This window comes from Caenorhabditis briggsae (genome assembly GCF_000004555.2).
Source record: "Caenorhabditis briggsae complete genome, chrIII, whole genome shotgun sequence".
Lineage (NCBI taxonomy): Eukaryota > Metazoa > Nematoda > Chromadorea > Rhabditida > Rhabditidae > Caenorhabditis > Caenorhabditis briggsae.
In genome coordinates, this window is record NC_013490.2 from 3713058 (window position 1) to 3730668 (window position 17611).

Here is a 17611-nt window from a genome sequence, read left to right on the forward strand (position 1 = left end):
AAAAGAAAAAATCGCAGTAATTGACTAATTAAGCTCATTTAAATTCATTCAGTAGCCATCATTACAATAAATAGAGAAAGAAAAGTCTCGAAATTCTCACGGGCGTTTATGTTACAAATGGGAGAGAAGAGATTGCGTCTCCCCCTATTCGACCTTATCACACCATTTCTGGCATGATAGAACAGCGAGAGTGGGAATAGATAAAAGAGGGGGACACAAGTAAACACGAATATGCACACAAATAACGAGGAATTCAAGTAGGAATTAATCGACGTCCATGTCCTCGTTGTCTGGACGGTTGCGCTTGGCTTCTGGCTCGCGAGCAACGTCGTCTTCTGGATTCTCTGTAAATATTCTGCATTAGTTTGGTGTGAGGGAAAATTATTAGAGCTGTTGTGTGATAATGGACAGAGAAGTTCACATGAAAGACTCGCGCAAAATAGGTGCGAAAAAAAGAAACAAAAATGACGACCACGATTAGTGAAAGATATTCAAAAGATCATAGCGCCGTACCTAGTCGAGACACTGTCGCCGCAATTGAGCGAGAAAAGAAGCCAAGACAAGGCTGCCCGAGCACACTGGAGGGCACCACAGCTCTCCGGCAGATCGGGTTATCAACCCGTGCTGAACGAACATCAGGTGAGAATCTCGGTCTATTTCGAGTGATTTAGAGGGTACTCACCTTCAGCTGACTTATCCTGCTCTCCTCCTTCAGCCTTAGTCAGATTGGTGGCAAACTTGCGAAGGTCTCCTTGGGTGGCAGCTGCGATGGTCTCATCGTTCATACCAAACTGAGAGAGAACTGGTCCCAATTGACCAGTTTGAAGAGCATGTCCAAGAGTGTCAGCAGCCTGAAAACAAACATTCTTATTTGTTGAAAAAATACAAAAAAAACAAACTTGTCTGAATTGTGGCGTTCTCACGGTATCGGCAAGCTCTTTAGCTGGATCATCAGACGCTGGAAGGTGCTGAGCAAGCTCATCAGCATGATTCTTGGCCACATCAGCAACAGTGGAGTTGGCGAGAGCCTCTCCCAACGACGCGGAAACTCCTCCTTGTCGCTTCTGTTGTTGTCCCAAATTTTTGAAAATGTTCTGAATCGCTGGGTTGTCCAACGAGAGAGGATTCGACGATCCCTCGCCAGCAGTTGGCTCACAATCCGCTTCAGAAGACGGAGCTGCTCCAGAGCCAGCAGTGAGTGGCAAAGAGTCCGAGGAATTGCCTTGAAGAGATTGTATAAGCGACATCAGTTGTCCTTGATCAAGTCCTCCCAATGGAGCATTGAAGTCGTTTCCAGACATGATAGATGATCCTCCAGCAGATGGACGATCAGCGTTGGTGGTAGATCCGCTGGAGCGGGAAGCCGAAGGACGGGAAGTTGGTGGCTTATTCAAAGCGTCATTGACCTTCCTCACAAGATCCTTATCAACATCTGGAGTCGAATCCTGCAGCCAGAAGAGCTTCATCTCTCCCGACGACCTAAACTTGAGCATATAGACCTTGCCATCTGGGCATCCGGTCACAGCCTTGAACTCGGCATCATCTGGGAAGATGATGAGATCATCGACAAGAGCGCCAGTCTCGCGATTCTTCCAGCAGAAATGAATGAGCATATCGTTGCTCTGCTTTATGTAGACCAGTCCTTTGGTTGGCTCGGCAACAACCTTGCGCATGGTGTCAGCGGATCCGGCATCGAGACGAGAACGACCTGCCTTGAATTCGACGATGTGTCCTGATGAGGACGTCGTGGAACGGGCGTTGCTGAACATGGCAGCCATTTTCTGAAAAAAATATTTTTTTACAATTTAGATTAGCTGATACGGAAATTCAAAACCTTGAAAAAAGACCGAGTTCTGACAAAAATGCAAAAAAAACCCAAGTTCAAAGACTAAGTTCTGGCACGTTTTTACCAATCTCCCTAGTGAAAATCAATAAAAATTATCAAAGAAGAGGATAAAGGGACCACAAACTGCATTCTAAACAACAAAAACTAACAATTCTGGCGATGACAGCGCCTGAAAATCAATAGAAAACATTGCAAATCCGAGAAAAAAAGATGACTTTGAGTGTGTGCAAGTTGTCGTCAAGTTCGTTGCTTGCGGCCATTGCGCACTCGAAAATTTCCACCGTAGTTCAAGCTAATTGAATCGAGCACTTGGCTCAATAAGTCACAAAATAGACAATTAAAGTTCAAGTTAAGCTGTTCCAGCCTTTAAAAAACCTGAAAATAGATTTTGGAAGAGAAACGATGGTGTCAGCGGAATCATGGCCGCAAATTTGTTAGCAAGAACTACAGTAACCTACAAAAATATTTTTGATTTTCGAATTCATTTTTCTCGATTCTTGTCCATTTTCACATGGGTTCAACGCTTTTTGACGTAAAAAATAACAGAAAAAAGTTTTCAATACAAATATTTATTCATCATCTCTACATAGTTACAGCTATAATTTAAAAAGCTAGTTTTTATTCTCCATCTTCTTCTTAAGAGCATTGGGCACTGAAATAACCGGTGGTGGCGTATGATGAGCAATATGTTTCCTCGAGTGTCCCGACGATTCAGCCTTCTCTCTTTCCTTTTTCTTCTCCTTATCCCTCTTTCTAGTATGCGTAGTCGTCTTCGTGTCCTTCGACTCATCCTTCTTCTTTTTCGCCTTTTTCAGAGTGTCACTATTGTTATTTCGATTCGTTCTCTGTTCTCCCGCATCCTTCCAGTCCTTCGATTTCGCATCTTTTCCAATAGTTTGGGCGTCACGATCATTGGAATAACGTCGTCGCGATTCTTTGGGATCCTTACTGTGATGATCTCTAGAGTCCTTGGATCTTTCCAGTTTTCTCTCCTTTTTAGACTTTGATTTCGCCTCCTTCTTCTTGTCTTCCTCCTTCTTTTTGGCCTCTTCATCCTGCTTCTTCTTCTCTTCTTTTTTTCTAACTTCTTCCTCTAGTTTCTTTTTATCTTCATCTGAATCGCCAGCAGGGTCGTCCTTGACTGTAGCGACATACTGGAATTCAGATATTAATCTGAGTTTGCCCCAAGCCATCCCCAGTGCCCACCCCCTTCCACTTCCCCCAAAATTCTTACATCGACACCAACAGATCCCCAATTCAACTTCAAAAGTGGTCGAACAAGATACTTTTCTCCTCCTGGAATATCTTTGGCATTCGGACGGAAAGCTTCTTCTAGCATCGCCAACGTCTCCTTCTCATCCAAACACTTTTCTATCGAACGGGACTTTTTCATAAACTTCTTTTTGATGGGGTCAATCTCCTCTTCCTTCCTTTTCCGGAGCTCATCATAATCCATCGGGTCCGTATGCTTTGCTTTGATATCCATCATCATTTTTGCCAAGTGTTCGTAGATCATCCAGTAGTTGGGACGATCCACATAGTCCAGGCTCTTCAAATGATCGTGGATTGGTTCGAGAGCCTTGGTGAGTGGGGAACTGGCGAGTGCCGCATCGAAACGGTCCTGTTTCAGAACTTCAATCCGATCGGGATTCACAACATCCGCCCATGGAAGATCCACTCTCAATTCGACAATCATGTAGAGCCATGCGAATAGATCATCGACACGTCCCTGCTCTCGACGGAGATGCATGCGAGGGGAGCAATAGCGATACGTTCCTCGGAAGCGGCACTGAAAAATTGGTTTTTAGGTGAAAATAATGTTTTATTCAAATTTACCGAATCTCTCGGATGACGAATCACAAATCCATACTCGTTGTGAGGCCCGTACATTCCATACTGGCGACCCATTCCGAAATCAATTAGGTAAATGGTAGGGGATTCTTCATTGTAGTCCAGAGTGACGTTGCATGGTTTCAGGTCTCGATGGATATAGCATTTCTCGTGGAGCTGCAATTTCAGAGTTTTTTTTTGAGATTCGGAATTTCTGCAAATTTTGTGTGTTTTTTTTTCGCAAATTTGAGGATTTAAAAAGCTAAATTTGTGAAAAAAAAACACCATAACCAAAATGCACAGAAAACTACAGGCGCTCAAAATAGGCCGATTTTATTCGACTTTCGATAATTTTGTGTCGGATTTTCGTCGAAAAAAACTTCAAAATCAATGAAGTTTATTGAAAAATTGAAAAAAAAACAGGTTTTTCAATGCTCAAAACCTAATCTCGGTGCGAAATCGATTTATTTATCGGCGGGCCCGTCATTTCACTAGTTTCGAAATTTTCAAAAAACACATAAGGGGGGACCCTTATGTGATTTTTTTCGACCAAAAAAATTTTTTTCGAGTTTTTCGACCTTTTTTGATCAGACAGACAAACAATCCGAAAAACGAAAAAAAATGGAAAAAAAATTATATTGAGAGCTCAAAATTTGGTTCAAAAATACAGTATTTTTGACACCGGGCCTTCCGGGCCGGGCCCGGGCCTTGAAAATTTCCTCAGGCCCGGCCCGGAATTTTACAAGTATGCACTTTTTGTTTTCCTCCCAGTTGGTGTGCTTTCTAAAACTAGATTACGGTACACAAAAATACGCAAACACCACAACCCAAAAATGCAGAGAAAACAATAGGCGGTCTATTTTTTCTCGATAATTTTTATGCGATTTTCTCGAATTTTCGTTGAAAAAAGTTCAAAATTTATTGAAAAATTGAAAAAAAAGTTTTTTTGTTCAAGCTCAAAACTCACCGCTTTCACAGCCAACAAACTACGAATCGCGATACGAAGGATCGTTGAATCCGAGAAGTTTCCCTTGAGCATCGCGTACACTTTCTGAAGATCCATTCCACAAAGTGTCATGACAACAAAACGAAATTCGGGTTCATTGCCGTGATCGAGACACTGAATCGCGCATTTGACACCAGCCATCGCACGCATCACTTCCACCTCAATCTTCAGAATCGAGTCTTTTCCTTCTCCGATTTTCTCTAGCTTCATTGCAGCGTCGGAGCCATCAGAAGTGCTGATGACGTGGACGACTTTACCGAAAGCGCCTGAGCCAAGAACTTTTATTGGATGCCATTTGTTTCGGACCGGCTGAAAACCGAATTTATTGAAAAATTCGTCATTGAATTTGATGAATTTTAGGAGAAATTATATATAAAACAACAAGAATTTTTGGAAAAATAACCGAAATTTTAAGAAAAATGGCTGTAATTTTGAAAAAAAAAAGCGAAAATTCTATGAAAAATAACCGAAATTTCAAGAAAAATAGTCATAATTTCAAGAAAATTAGTCGCAATTTAAAGAAAAATAGGCAGAATTTAACGATTTTTCGAAAATTTTCGTCGTTTTCATGCGATTTTTGGGGAAAAAATAGCTCAAAATCAATTCAAAATTTATCGAAAAAATTAGCAAAAATCTAATTTTTTAGGATTAATTCCCAAAAACTCACAACATTCATATCTAGTTTGAGACTCGGAAGTTTCTCTTCGCTCGCCATTGTTGCTTTAAGCGAAAATCGTCTGCCAGTGAGAGTTTTAAAATTTCTTCAAGAAACTACCCGAGAGCTCTTCTACTAGAATTTACACTGATTTCTCTTGACGATCGTCGGTGTGGTGGTTTGTGACGTTGAAAGGGGTCAGAAGGAGGAGTTGGATAAGAAAAAAGGAAACTAGGTATTTTAGCGCGTGGTATATTTATTCAGGACTTTAACAAGGCAACAAAAACGAACAAGATTAATAGGAACAACAAAAACAGGGAATGAAAAAAGGTGCTGAATTCAATGATTGTCTCCGACAAATCCGCGAGTTTTGAATAGCTTGTTCGATTTGACGGCCACGCGTAGATCGAAACGACGGCGGAATCTCTCGACGAACTTCATGTCACGAGCGACCTTCTTAGCCTCGACAGCTGAAAATTTCCAGAGCTACAGTATACCAAAAGGCTCGTTTTCTAATTTTTTGCTAGTTTTTGTCAAATTACCGATTTTCTAAATTTCTGAAACCTCTAAATTTCAAAACTTCCAAAATCCTAAATTTCAAAACTTCCGAAATCCTAAATTTCTGAATGTCTGAATTTTTGAATTTCTTGAATTTCGCAGGTCCTGAATTTCTGTATTTCCGAATTAAAAAATATTTCTAAAATCCGAAAATTTCAAAACTGGAAAATTCCGAAAATTCGAATTTTTCAAAATCGGAAATTTTCAACATTGGAATATTCCGAATTTTTTAAAATCAGAATTTCCGAGATTCCGAAAATTTCGAAATATTCAAAGTCGGAAAATTCGGATTTTTCGAAACTAAGAAATTCCGAAAATCGGAAAAATCCGAATATTTCGAATTCCTGAATCTCCGAATTCCTGAAATTTCTAAATTCCTGACGCCAAAAATAACTCACTAGTAGTTCCAGTCCATGCAAGCGCTGGATAGAATCCTCTAGCCTTATCAATGGCAGCTCTCGAAGCGATTCTCTGCGTACCGTCCACCGGTTTCAGGTACTGCTTAAAGTAACGATGAAGATGCCGATGGCCAATCTTAGCTCCAGATGGAAGAGTCAACGACCATCCATCATCAAAAAGCTCCGAATCATTCTTATCCTCATCTCCCTCATACATCGGACTATAGTCATAGTAGTCATCCAGTTCAATCATACTCGTTGGATCTCTACGCACTTTACAATGCTCCTTATCTCTCATATGTTGCTGACAGCTTTGAATTGAATCGTATCTAGCTTTTGAATCTGGACAATAGATACAACAACGTCCAGCTCCGATTTTGAGACCCAAATAGTTCAAACATCCAAGCTCATCTACCAGATATTGTCTGTCTGGAAGTTGGAATCCATGATGGAAATTCATATGTTTACGCATTTCTTCCACATTTGGCTTGGTTTGTGGACAGAAAAGACAAGAAGTCACTGGAAGAGCCTCATCCTCATTCAATTCTTCCATTCCCTCTTCTCCGTCATCTGTCTCCCAACCACTCGAATCGTCATCTTCGTCATTCTCGTCTTGCTCCATTTTCTCATCTGCTTCTGGTTTCTTTGGCATGTTCTCTGGCTTCTTTCTGGGCTGCTTCGGACCCTTCTTGACCTCTTCCAGACTCTTCTTTTCCATATCTTTATGCTTTTTGCTTGCCAAATGATCTGTCATCGCGTTTTCTGATTTTATTGATTTTCGGCATGCTTTGCAGTAGAGTGGCTCGATTTCAGCAGACACAGCTGGCTGGAAAAATTATGGTTATTTTTTAGAGGTCCCAGGAAGTTGTTGTCATCGGAAACTAATTGAAAATGACTTTAAACGACCAGGAATAGCTTGAAAACTACCTAAAATGGCCTTAGATTGACATGATATAGTCTAAAACTACCCAAAAATGACCTAAAATAGCGGGGGTACGACGAATTCGAACGTTTTCAAAATCGAACAGACCTAAAGTCGAACTGATTCAAATCAGAACAGTGTCTTTCTTGAACAAGTATCAAAACAGAACAAGGACAGAATCGAACTGTTCTAATTCGAACTGCGCATTGTCGAACTGTCCCAAATTGGAACGCTGTTAGCCGCCGAGAGCGCTTGCATTGTTTTTCTTTTATCATTGTTTTCTTCGCAAATTTTGAATTTGATCGAGAATTTGAAGAGAAATGCAAGCGCGCTCGGCGGCTAACAGCGTTCCAATTTGGGACAGTTCGACAGTGCGCAGTTCGATTTTGTCCTTGTTCTGTTTTGATACTTGTTCGAGAAAGACACTGTTCTGATTTGAATCAGTTCGACTTTAGGTCTGTTCGATTTTGAAAACATTCGAATTTGTCGTACCCCCAAAATAGCTTTAAAATGACATTAAATGGCCTGAAACAGCCTAAAAACTACCTAAAATATTCTTAAAATGAACTGAAACAGCCCAAAACTACCTAAAAATTACATAAAATAGCCTGAAAATGAATGACATAATCCAGCCTAACACTACCTGAAAACTACAAAAATGGCTTAAAAACTATCTGAAACAGGCTAAAAACTTGGTTTTTTGATGAGTTTTTCTCATTTTCAGATTTCAAAGGGGGACTCCGACCAAAAATTTTTATTGCATTACAATGTGTTAAAAGTTATCTATTTTCCGAATATTATTGCGAAAAAATTCAAAGAAAATCCGAAATCCCCGAAAAACGGCGTTGAAAAGGAAGAAAATTCAAAAAAAGGTGCCGCCGGGGGACGAGGATTTTCAGTGAGAAACCTAGGCCACGGCAGCGGGCGCCTTTCCTACGTGGCAAATTTTCCGGATTTTTTTCAATTTCATGTCCGGCAGGTAAAAAACGTAAGAAACCACTGTCGGCGACTTGAAAAAAAGGCTGTCAGGTGCCGTGGCCTAGGTTTCTCACTGAAAATCCTCGTCCCCCGGCGGCACTTTTTTTGAATTTTCTTCCTTTTCAACGCCGTTTTTTGGGGATTTCGGATTTTCTTTGAATTTTTTCGCAATAATATTTGAAAAACAGATAACTTTTAACACATTTTAATGCAAAAAAATTTTTGGTCGGAGTCCCCCTTTAAATGATTTTCTGCACAAAATAATGCAAATTTGCCCAAAAATTACCTTTGTAGGATTAAACGAAGCCTGTTTCTCGTTGAAAAGCTCAAATCCGATAGCTGGAAGCTCCGCGGCTTGTCTTTTCAGATTATACCGATGCCATTCGGTTTTATAGTGATCTCTTTGGAGCTCCGCGGTCTCGAAGACCACACGGCAAGTGACACAAGTGAACCCGGTAGATCCATCCATCGTTGATAAATCTGAACCGATATATAATATAGAGGAGGAGCAAATTAACAGGTCAAATAGAAAAATAAATAATGAGAAGGTTGTGAACCTTTAAAAATTGAATGGATCTCAACATACAGCTATATTTACTTTGTTCAGAAGAGTGGACGTTACATTTATAAAAACAAAAAGAAAGATTCGATCTAGAAAAGAAACATTCAGGACTTTTTGACTAATCGCAAGTTTATTTCGAAACAGTTGGGGCGGCAGCCGGAAGTTGAGTTTGAATCGCTGCGATCTCCTCATCCCAAGCCTTCTCGATCTTGGCCCAGTGAGCCAGCAACTCCTTCTTTCTCTGCTCACGAGTGTTGAAGTAGTACGGGAATTGCTCACGCTCGGCCAGTGTCCATTGATCCGAATCGACAATCTCGTCTGGCGACTCACGCTCACGATCGTAGCTGGAGCCTCCTGGGTCAAGAGCGAAGCGGAATGGTTTGAAGTGACGCTTCTCCCACAGTTGACGACATCCGTCAGCCAAAAGGATTTGGCTCTTGCGAGTGTCGATCTCGTCTTTGTTGGCGTCGAAGCGAGCACGGATGATGCATTTTTGGAATCGGACTTCCAGATTGTTTCCACCATACCAGTTGTCCACTTCGCGAAGGCAACGTTTGTAGAGACGGGTGACCTGAAAAAATCTAGTTGGAAACTGAAATTTCTGCCTCGTTCGAAGTGAATTTTCAGGGGAAATTTCTTAGAGAACGCTGTCCAAAGTTGTTATTTTTCCAGCTTTTAGATACTAAACTGTCGGTATCACTCGTTTTGGCTGCGTTTTCTCTTCAAAACCCGTAAATCGACATAAAATGATGATTTTTAATGGTCTCAAATGAGGTTATGTTCAAGTGAGGCCAAAACCTAAACAAATAGCAAAAACTCGGAGAATGAACCAATCTGGCTGAAACTTTGGAGCGAAGCTGAACAAAACTACAGGGGACCAACTGCCAAAATGTGGGGTCAAAATATCCACTTTGAACATTCGGCTGGAAATTCAGACAAAATTATCAATGGATGTTTTGACCCCGAATTTCGGCCGTATGTTCCTATAATATTTTTTCCAGCTTCACCTAAAAATTTCAGCCGGATTGTTCCAGTTTTTTGCTATTTTTTTTAGAAAAATGGCAGCTTTGGGTTTCTTCTGGAAACTTTCTTTTGAAAAAACTCACTTTCTGTCTATGGCTCAACGCCTTCGTGAACATCCACGCCGGCGAGTCCATGGCTTTCTCCCGGCTTCTAAAATATTATTTAAAGAGGAACTGGGTCAAAATCAATTAGTAAGAAGGTAATATAAAGGGTTTTCGACCCAATAAATTTTCAAAAATAATCATAAAAAAACAATAACGCTTTTATGGAAGAAGAATAACGGTAAAATAGAGGAAAATGGAATAAAAATTAACAAAACAAGAACAACGAAAACAACGAAAAGGAGTTATGCCTTGACTCTTTCTCTTGGCTCGACCTCCTCCTCATACTCAATCTCCACATGAGCTCTCTTCTTCAGCTTCTTCTTCTTTGGATCCGCCTTCTTCACTGTCTTCTTCTTGACCTCCTTCTTAGCCTTCTTCTTCGGTGGCTCATCAACCTCCATTGGTTCCTCACCATCCTCTCCGTCCTCATCAGAATCCTCCTCCTCTTCTTCCTCTGGCTGCCAGTTATCCTCATTCTCACTGTCAGTCTCTTGTGGTGACCAATGTCCATCTCCACCATCCTCCATATCCTCCTCATCATCAGAACTATCAAAATCAGCCACGAATTGAGTCTCCCCGGTGTCTGGGTCGTCCTGCTCGACTTCTTGCTCGATTTCGAGCTCTTTCTCCGTGTTCTCGAGCATCTGTTCGAAGGCTTCTTGACGGAAGTTGTACACGTCTCCATAGGTTCCTTGTCTAGAAAAAGGAAGGTTTTAAAGGCTGCAAAACTGACGGCCTTAAGTTAAAAAGCGTTAAGGCTTCAAGTAAAAATCACTAACTTGAGTCTTGCTAGAAGCTCCTTCTCGATAGCGTGATCCAGTTTCGCTGCTACCAACGCCTTCTCCTCACGACGCTTCTCACGTCGTTCAACTTTGCGTCCGATTGGAATCAATTTCTTCTGGCTGAAAACCACAAACTCAAATCTATTGGCACATTCTTCAACTCACTTTCCGCGAACCGCCATTTTTCGCATTCGAATCAAATACTGATGAATTCGGATAAGACGAGCTTTGCACTTGTGTCTAACGTACTCACTCCAGTGAATCAGCTGATCACTGATCTGTTCGAGCGCCTTGTTCATGTCTTTCGACAGCTTCGTCTTCTCCCACAGACGACGTGGATAGTGAGATCGTTCGACAACTTTTGCATACAAATAGCACACTCCGTTCTCCTCGCGAACAGTTGCGTACTGTGAATTTGCCAATGGACACGATGCTCTGTTACACAAACCGGTCAAATTCATTTCGTTGCGGCAGAACATTTTGGGCTTCGACCAGGCCTTGTAGGAGCATTGTCCTTTGTTTAGAATGTTCCAAGTCACATCGTCGCACTGCATTTTTACCCAGTCGCTGAAAATTAAGTGATTGTGAACGGATTCGAAAGAATTTCCGGAAAAAACAAGAACGCGCAAATGAAAAAAAAATTGCGAAGTTCGTCTTCTGTGCACTTGCGCGTGGTGGTGTTTGCGGACATTTCAGTCACGCTGTCATTTGACGAGAGAACCTGGAAAATAAACAAAAAAGGAGCTAACCTTTGGGAAAACTAGAATCAATAATTTCAGTTAAACATTTTGAACCTTTATTAGACCAGTACGGTAGAAATGTTTAGCAGGAGTGAAGTGGGATCGGGAAAATGTTTAAAACCGTACAATCATATGATAAACGAGGATAATAACATCAGATGGAATGATAAAAATCTAGCTTTACTATTCTGGGTTCTTCACTATTGATGGTTCAGTTGGAGTAGCTGCTTCTGCAGTAGAAACTCCAGGAGAATCCTCATCAGCCTGGTCTTCCCAAGTTGGTCCTTCTTCTATCAGCTTCGCCGCTTCGATTTCCTCCTCAGTCATGTCTCGTTCAACTTCCACAACAAATTCCTTCTGTTGAACTTTTTGCCATCCCGGCTCTTCCTCATCGTTCCACCAGTCTTTTGGAGGCGAACTTCCAGCAGCAGCACTAGTTGTCGGCTTAGATTCTTCGTCATCAGAATCCACATCGCTTCCTAGTAGAGCGAACTGGTTCTGTTGCTTCAGTGGAATTGGTGCAGCAATTTCCTGGAACAATTCCAATTTCCAAATTTTTAGTATTACAAAAAAGGTACCTTCATCGGACGAGCTTCTCTTCTCACCACCATTTTCTCCGTACATCTCAACGGCTTCATTGTGCCTTCCGATTCCTCCTTCTTGCTCATGGCTTGATCCATTAAATCCTTACGGACCACAGCTGGACCTGGAGCCTTCAAAGCTCCCTTGTAGTTGACAAGGTCGCTGATGAGAATTAGTGGTTGATGTGACTTTCCACGTACTGCTGTCAGCACAATGCTTCTTTTCGGTGGACTATCGACACTTTCAGAGACGATATTGAAGAAATTGGCGTATTCATGAACGAAACGACGTTTTTCAATGCTCATAGGGGGGAGGTGTGCACGGAAGACGTCATGATAAGCTTCTCCCTGTAATAAATTCGGTTTCCTCTCGGTTAGAATAAATTTTTAAACATCTTACGCTTAGCACTTTGATAACAAGATCAATAAAGACCTTTTCAACATTTTTGACGAAATCTATGTTTGCTCGAACCATAGCTTTCAGATAGCAAGGGAAAGAGATAGTAGGCGTCAGTTTGTTCATTCCATACTCATCGGTATCGACTTCTAGAGCTTCAGCCACCTTTCGATTTCTCTCCAGCTTCTTGCAATCGTCGTCACACTTCATACAGTTCAGTTGAGAGAAGCTTGATGATCTGACAAGTTTTCCAGGCTTATCCTGGTCTCCAGAATCTCCAGAATCTCCTGATTTCTCGGTTTCCTCCTTCTCCTGTTTCGCTTCAATCAGTTTGTCTACTTCGCAACATGGTGCTGCTTTTTTGAGCCTTCCACATTCGCAAGTAATTTGAACGTTCGTTTTGCAAGGACTTGGCTCACATGGCGAGTCTTTATGACATGGTAGACCACATGGATGTTCACAACGCTCTCGAATCGCTTCACACTTCTTTGTACATTGTTCTCCTTCCTTTTCACATTCGTCTCCATGGCAGGTTCTTTGGCAAACGTGAACACCACATTTCAACGGCTTCTGACAGATAACTCCGCAGGATACAGATTGAATATGGCATGGTATGTTCTTGCGAACTGTATGCCCTCCATAGCAAGTTTTATCCGTTAGATGTGTGCAAGGAGGACAATTTGGTTCTCCGTGGCATTTATGATTGACTGGATGATCGCAAGAATGTGGTCGGACACACGGTTGAGAGCATACTGGAAGACGAGCTCCACAGGGAATCGGTGGCATTCGAACAGTGTGTCCACAGTGACAGAACTGTTCGTCGAAGCTTGCTTGAAGACAAGGACGACACTGTCCGGCATGACAAACGTTCTCGCAGGTGTGTATTCCACAGGACAGTCGTTTGTTGCACATTTGAAGGCAGTAATGCTCATCCTGAATGCAACAGACTTCTTGACATTTGTGCATTCCACAGGATTTCTTCTTCCGGCATCGTTTCGTGCACAGATATTCGCCAGCTGAAAATTTACGTTTAGTTTTCCACTGGAACCCCCCCCCCCAAAACTCACTAGTTCTCATGATCTCCAAATACTCTTCACATAGAATAACTCCTTTCGAAGATCCGCAGCGACAAACTACAGAAGTATTCAGGTTACATGGCGGACATTGGTCTTCGTGACATTTCTCCCTGCACCGATGATTCTTCCCCGGAGTTCCACAAGTGAGCCATTTGTCACATATCGAATCACAAGTCGGAACTTTGTCCGTGCATTTTTCTCTAACAATTCCAAGGGATTGAAGACTGTTCCGTCCACATGGACATGTTCGAATTCTGTTGACTCCCGTCTCACAATCACCACACTCCTTACCGTGGCACTTTTTGGTACAACGATGGACTCCACACGAGAACATTCCATCGCATTCAGAGCCACAAGAGTATTTTTGACAAGCCGTCGGGTTGCAAACCACTTCTTTTGGCTTCTTTCCACAGAAGCATTCTTGTTCAAGGACCACAGTACAATCGCCGCATTCTCCAGAATGACATATTTTTTCGCATGTGTGCTGTCCACAAGGAAGAGTCTTTCCGCAAACTGTGTCGCACTGAAAACAAAATTTTAAAATTCGAATCAAAATATCATAAAGAAATGAAGAACGTACCAAAACACTTTGTCCGGATCCACACCTCACACTCTTTTTGGTTTTGCCACAATTACAAGACTTTGTTACATACAACTTGCATTCGCTGCATGGTCCCGGGTGACACAACTCGTTACATGGGTGAGGGCATCCGAATTTTCGGGTTCCTCCACATATTTCACCACAACTGTGCGGGACTTCTCCGACTCGGAAGTTTGGATTCCTCTGTTTGCCACAGAAACAGTAATAGTTATACGGCATAGTCTCGTTCTCGGTCTGACAAGTTGGACATCTCCATGTGTTGGATCCTGCCTCCTTATCTCTGCTAGATTTCGCCCAATCCGTGATACATCCCGTTGAAATATGGAAAATGTGATAGCAAGTCTTACATGACCAGACTCCTTGTCTCGTCGTGATTCTTGTGTAGCAAATTGCACACTCGTATTTATTATTTTCAAGCATATAGACGAGTCGCTCTCTGAGAGGTTTGTCTGCCAGCATCGCTGTCTCTTCCTCTGTAAGCTGCTCTTCTTTCTGTTCTCGTCGGCGAGCTCCCTGTCCTCTTCTGTAGTTTCCAGGAGCTCCTCTTCTATTCTCCTCTCTTCTATCCGGCCGATTTGGTCCTGATTGATTTCTATTTGGCTGTCGACCTTCTTGTATTTCGAGCTGACGACGCTGCTCATTTTGCTGTCCACCCTGTCCACCACGACGTCTTGGGTTCGGATTTTGTCGTTTCTGATTCGAAGGCCCTTCAGTGGTACTTGCAGGGAGTTCTGGTGGTGGAACAGATGGATTGAATACCGGCGCATTTGGATTAAAAGCATGAAGAGGCTTTGGTTGTGGTTGTCTTCCAGATGGCCCTAGAAAACGTTTTCGTTGAAAAACTATAAATTTATCAATATCCAAACCTTCTTTTTGAGCTTTTCCGCGCCTGTTTCCGTTGAAACCTCGACGTCCTCCTCTCGGGTTCATCTGAGGTGCAGCATCTTGATTACCTGCTGCGATTTCAGCTCCTCCTTCACGTGGAGCTTGTCGGAAACGTCCTCCTCGACCTCGTTTTGGTCCTTGTCGAGGGGGATTAGATGAAGTTGCAATATTAGATGAAGCTTCTATAGTGTCGGCCATAATTACCTAAGTCTGTAAATTAAACAGACGATATTATTCATTTGTCATTTTTTCGTTTATATATTCCTTGGACGGTTTTTGAACAATCATTGAGAAAAGAATTGCAATGTTGCGCAATAGTTCCCGCAGCGCACACAGAACACAAGTTTAAAGGGACACAGACTTCGGCGGGCAGGCTTCCACCGCGAAAGACACACACGCGAAAACAAGTGTGACCGTAGTCAACAATTTAGGCCAGTGTTTTCTTCGTTCGAGGATTCTCCCTACTTTTTTCTGCCAATTGAATCTGTTTCTTTTGAGAACTCAAATTCCTCCAGTGGATTTTCGAAATTTTTACTCGTTTTTCATAGTTTTCTTCGCTCTAACCTCACCAATTTCCTATTTTCAGGTAATCCGCATCAACCATGGGTCGCATGCACAATCCAGGAAAGGGAATGGCCAAGTCGGCCATCCCATACCGCCGCTCCGTTCCATCATGGCAAAAGATGACCACCGATGAGGTCCAAGACCAAATCGTCAAGATGGCTAAGAAGGTTTGCTTATGATCTGAGGAGTTACTCGGTGCGATTCCGATAGCTACCATATGATCACCAACAGGGCTACCGGATTTTCAAGTTTGAATCTGGGCCTAGGAATTGTGCATGCCGAGAAATCGGTGTCCAATTGCCTTATTTACTCTGTGACAAGAGGTAATTTTGAATTTTCAGGGTCTCCGTCCATCCCAAATCGGAGTTATCCTCAGGGATTCCCACGGAGTCGGACAAGTCCGCCGTCTCGCCGGGAACAAGATCTTCCGTATCCTCAAGTCCAAGGTAAAAATAATTTCCTATGCACATACTATGCTCTTTAAAAGCACTGGTTATAGGACTCTGACTTGTCCATGCCAGCCGTCAAAATGAGCTATATAGAATATCTTGTTTTTGGGTGAGGTGTAATTGTATTTAGATTAGATCTCAATAACACGATGACAATTCTAGTTTTAGAAATTAGCTTCTCCATTAGTTGAAACAATTACGCCTTATGATTTTAATTGTTTTTTTCAGGGAATGGCCCCAGAGCTCCCAGAGGATTTGTACCATCTCGTCAAGAAGGCCGTCGCCATCCGCAAGCATCTTGAGAGATCCCGCAAGGATATCGACAGCAAGTACAGACTTATTCTCGTCGAGTCCCGTATCCACCGTTTGGCTAGATACTACAAGACCAAGCGTCAGCTTCCACCAACCTGGAAGTACGAGTCCGGAACCGCTGCCTCCCTTGTCTCGTAATTCTTGTTTGACAATAAAGTCGCTGTTGTTTGAAACCAGTTTGTTTATTACGAATACAGACATGTTTTTATAGCGCTGTAGTGCCAGCAATTGGTTCTCTAGAAATCTTATGTGGGTTATTCTGCATACGCTTGCTGTAACTTGTCGGAAAAGCTTCTGAAAGGGCTGAGCTTTCACGTTGTCCTCAGTAATCCTCTGCACTAGTGACCTAAAAATGGAAGCACGTTTCCTAAAGTGCCAACGTCCTCTATTCAGCAGTTATTCTTACCAGAGCTTTCTTGTCTGAAAATAATGAGTTCTGCAAGTCGCAGTAACGAGAGTGTATCTGCCCAAAATACGATTAATAAACGACTTCGAAAACATGCAAGGTTTGACAATTTCGCTCAGCTGAGAAATTTTGAAACGATCGTTGTTTAGAAGTCATTCAGGTGAAAAATTAATCGACAACGAACAGTACTATCATGGTCTTCTGCCACGTGCCGATGTTCGGATGCTTTTGAAAGAGAATGGGGATTTCGTTGTGAGAACAGATCCAAAACTGGTAGAACAGAGATCATATGTGTTGAGTGTGTTGGCAGATAAACTGTTGGATGAGAATTCATCGGTATGGAAAATTGACTGAAAATTGACATAAAATTTAGTAATAATTTACTGAAAATTGAATAAAAATTCACTGAAATTGATTAAAATTGCCTGAAAAATTCACTATAATTGAATATTTTTGAGATACGATATTAAAGGCGCATACACTAATTTAGAAAAAAACTTCTAAAGGTCTCAGAACGAAAACTAATGTAACCTGAAAAGCAAACTTTGAAGATTTTTTTCGATTTTTACTGTCTTTCGCCGATTTTTCTCTGTTTCAAACAAGTAAACTTGCCGAAAAAACTTGCGAAAATCGAAAAAAAAACTCAAAACAAACCGATTTTTAGGTTACTGTAGTTTTCGCTATAGTACCTTTTTCATCCCATTTTAAAATCCTTAGATAAAACACTTGGTAATCCATACTGCGAGCGGAAAGTTCTGGATAGAAAACAAGTATTCCTTTGAATCTCCACAAGCTCTTATCGCCTATTATCTAACGTCTCAAGCTCAAAATGACCCCACTTCAATAGTCCATTTGGTCCGTCCGATTTCTCGTCAATCATGGGAATTGGAGCATGATTGGATCACAATTAAACAGAAATCGGGACAAGGGGCATTT

The 17611-nt window shown here is 41.8% G+C and overlaps 8 protein-coding genes across 8 annotated transcripts; 2 read left to right on the top strand and 6 right to left on the bottom strand.

The window, feature by feature from the left end:
* Window positions 1–264: 264 nt before the first annotated feature.
* CBG19693 lies at window positions 265–1778 on the bottom strand (the record flags this gene model as incomplete). Its single annotated transcript, XM_045243579.1, has 3 exons — window positions 265–344; window positions 683–851; window positions 900–1778. The coding sequence occupies 3 exons, from the start codon at window positions 1776–1778 to the stop codon at window positions 265–267; spliced, it is 1128 nt and encodes a 375-aa protein (XP_045096844.1).
* Window positions 1779–2457: 679 nt separating this feature from the next.
* Window positions 2458–5397, bottom strand: CBG19692 (the record flags this gene model as incomplete). The annotated part of the gene is made up of 5 exons (XM_045243580.1): window positions 2458–3000; window positions 3081–3635; window positions 3683–3853; window positions 4644–4991; window positions 5350–5397. 5 exons carry the CDS (start codon window positions 5395–5397, stop codon window positions 2458–2460), a joined length of 1665 nt encoding a protein of 554 aa, XP_045096843.1.
* Window positions 5398–5676: 279 nt separating this feature from the next.
* Window positions 5677–8662, bottom strand: CBG19691 (the record flags this gene model as incomplete). The annotated part of the gene is made up of 3 exons (XM_002634659.1): window positions 5677–5807; window positions 6294–7119; window positions 8480–8662. The coding sequence occupies 3 exons, from the start codon at window positions 8660–8662 to the stop codon at window positions 5677–5679; spliced, it is 1140 nt and encodes a 379-aa protein (XP_002634705.1).
* Window positions 8663–8885: 223 nt separating this feature from the next.
* Window positions 8886–9912, bottom strand: CBG19690 (the record flags this gene model as incomplete). Its single annotated transcript, XM_002634658.1, has 2 exons — window positions 8886–9326; window positions 9862–9912. The coding sequence occupies 2 exons, from the start codon at window positions 9910–9912 to the stop codon at window positions 8886–8888; spliced, it is 492 nt and encodes a 163-aa protein (XP_002634704.1).
* Window positions 9913–10124: 212 nt separating this feature from the next.
* Window positions 10125–11218, bottom strand: CBG19689 (the record flags this gene model as incomplete). The annotated part of the gene is made up of 3 exons (XM_002634657.1): window positions 10125–10578; window positions 10662–10784; window positions 10830–11218. The coding sequence occupies 3 exons, from the start codon at window positions 11216–11218 to the stop codon at window positions 10125–10127; spliced, it is 966 nt and encodes a 321-aa protein (XP_002634703.1).
* A 369-nt stretch (window positions 11219–11587) lies between these two features.
* Window positions 11588–15142, bottom strand: Cbr-tag-182 (the record flags this gene model as incomplete). Its single annotated transcript, XM_045243581.1, has 3 exons — window positions 11588–11935; window positions 11983–12333; window positions 12386–15142. 3 exons carry the CDS (start codon window positions 15140–15142, stop codon window positions 11588–11590), a joined length of 3456 nt encoding a protein of 1151 aa, XP_045096842.1.
* Window positions 15143–15546: 404 nt separating this feature from the next.
* Window positions 15547–16407, top strand: Cbr-rps-13 (the record flags this gene model as incomplete). The annotated part of the gene is made up of 3 exons (XM_002634655.1): window positions 15547–15675; window positions 15850–15954; window positions 16186–16407. The coding sequence occupies 3 exons, from the start codon at window positions 15547–15549 to the stop codon at window positions 16405–16407; spliced, it is 456 nt and encodes a 151-aa protein (XP_002634701.1).
* Window positions 16408–16897: 490 nt separating this feature from the next.
* Window positions 16898–17029, top strand: CBG26502 (the record flags this gene model as incomplete). The annotated part of the gene is made up of 1 exon (XM_045243582.1): window positions 16898–17029. The coding sequence occupies one exon, from the start codon at window positions 16898–16900 to the stop codon at window positions 17027–17029; it is 132 nt and encodes a 43-aa protein (XP_045100258.1).
* Window positions 17030–17611: the final 582 nt, after the last annotated feature.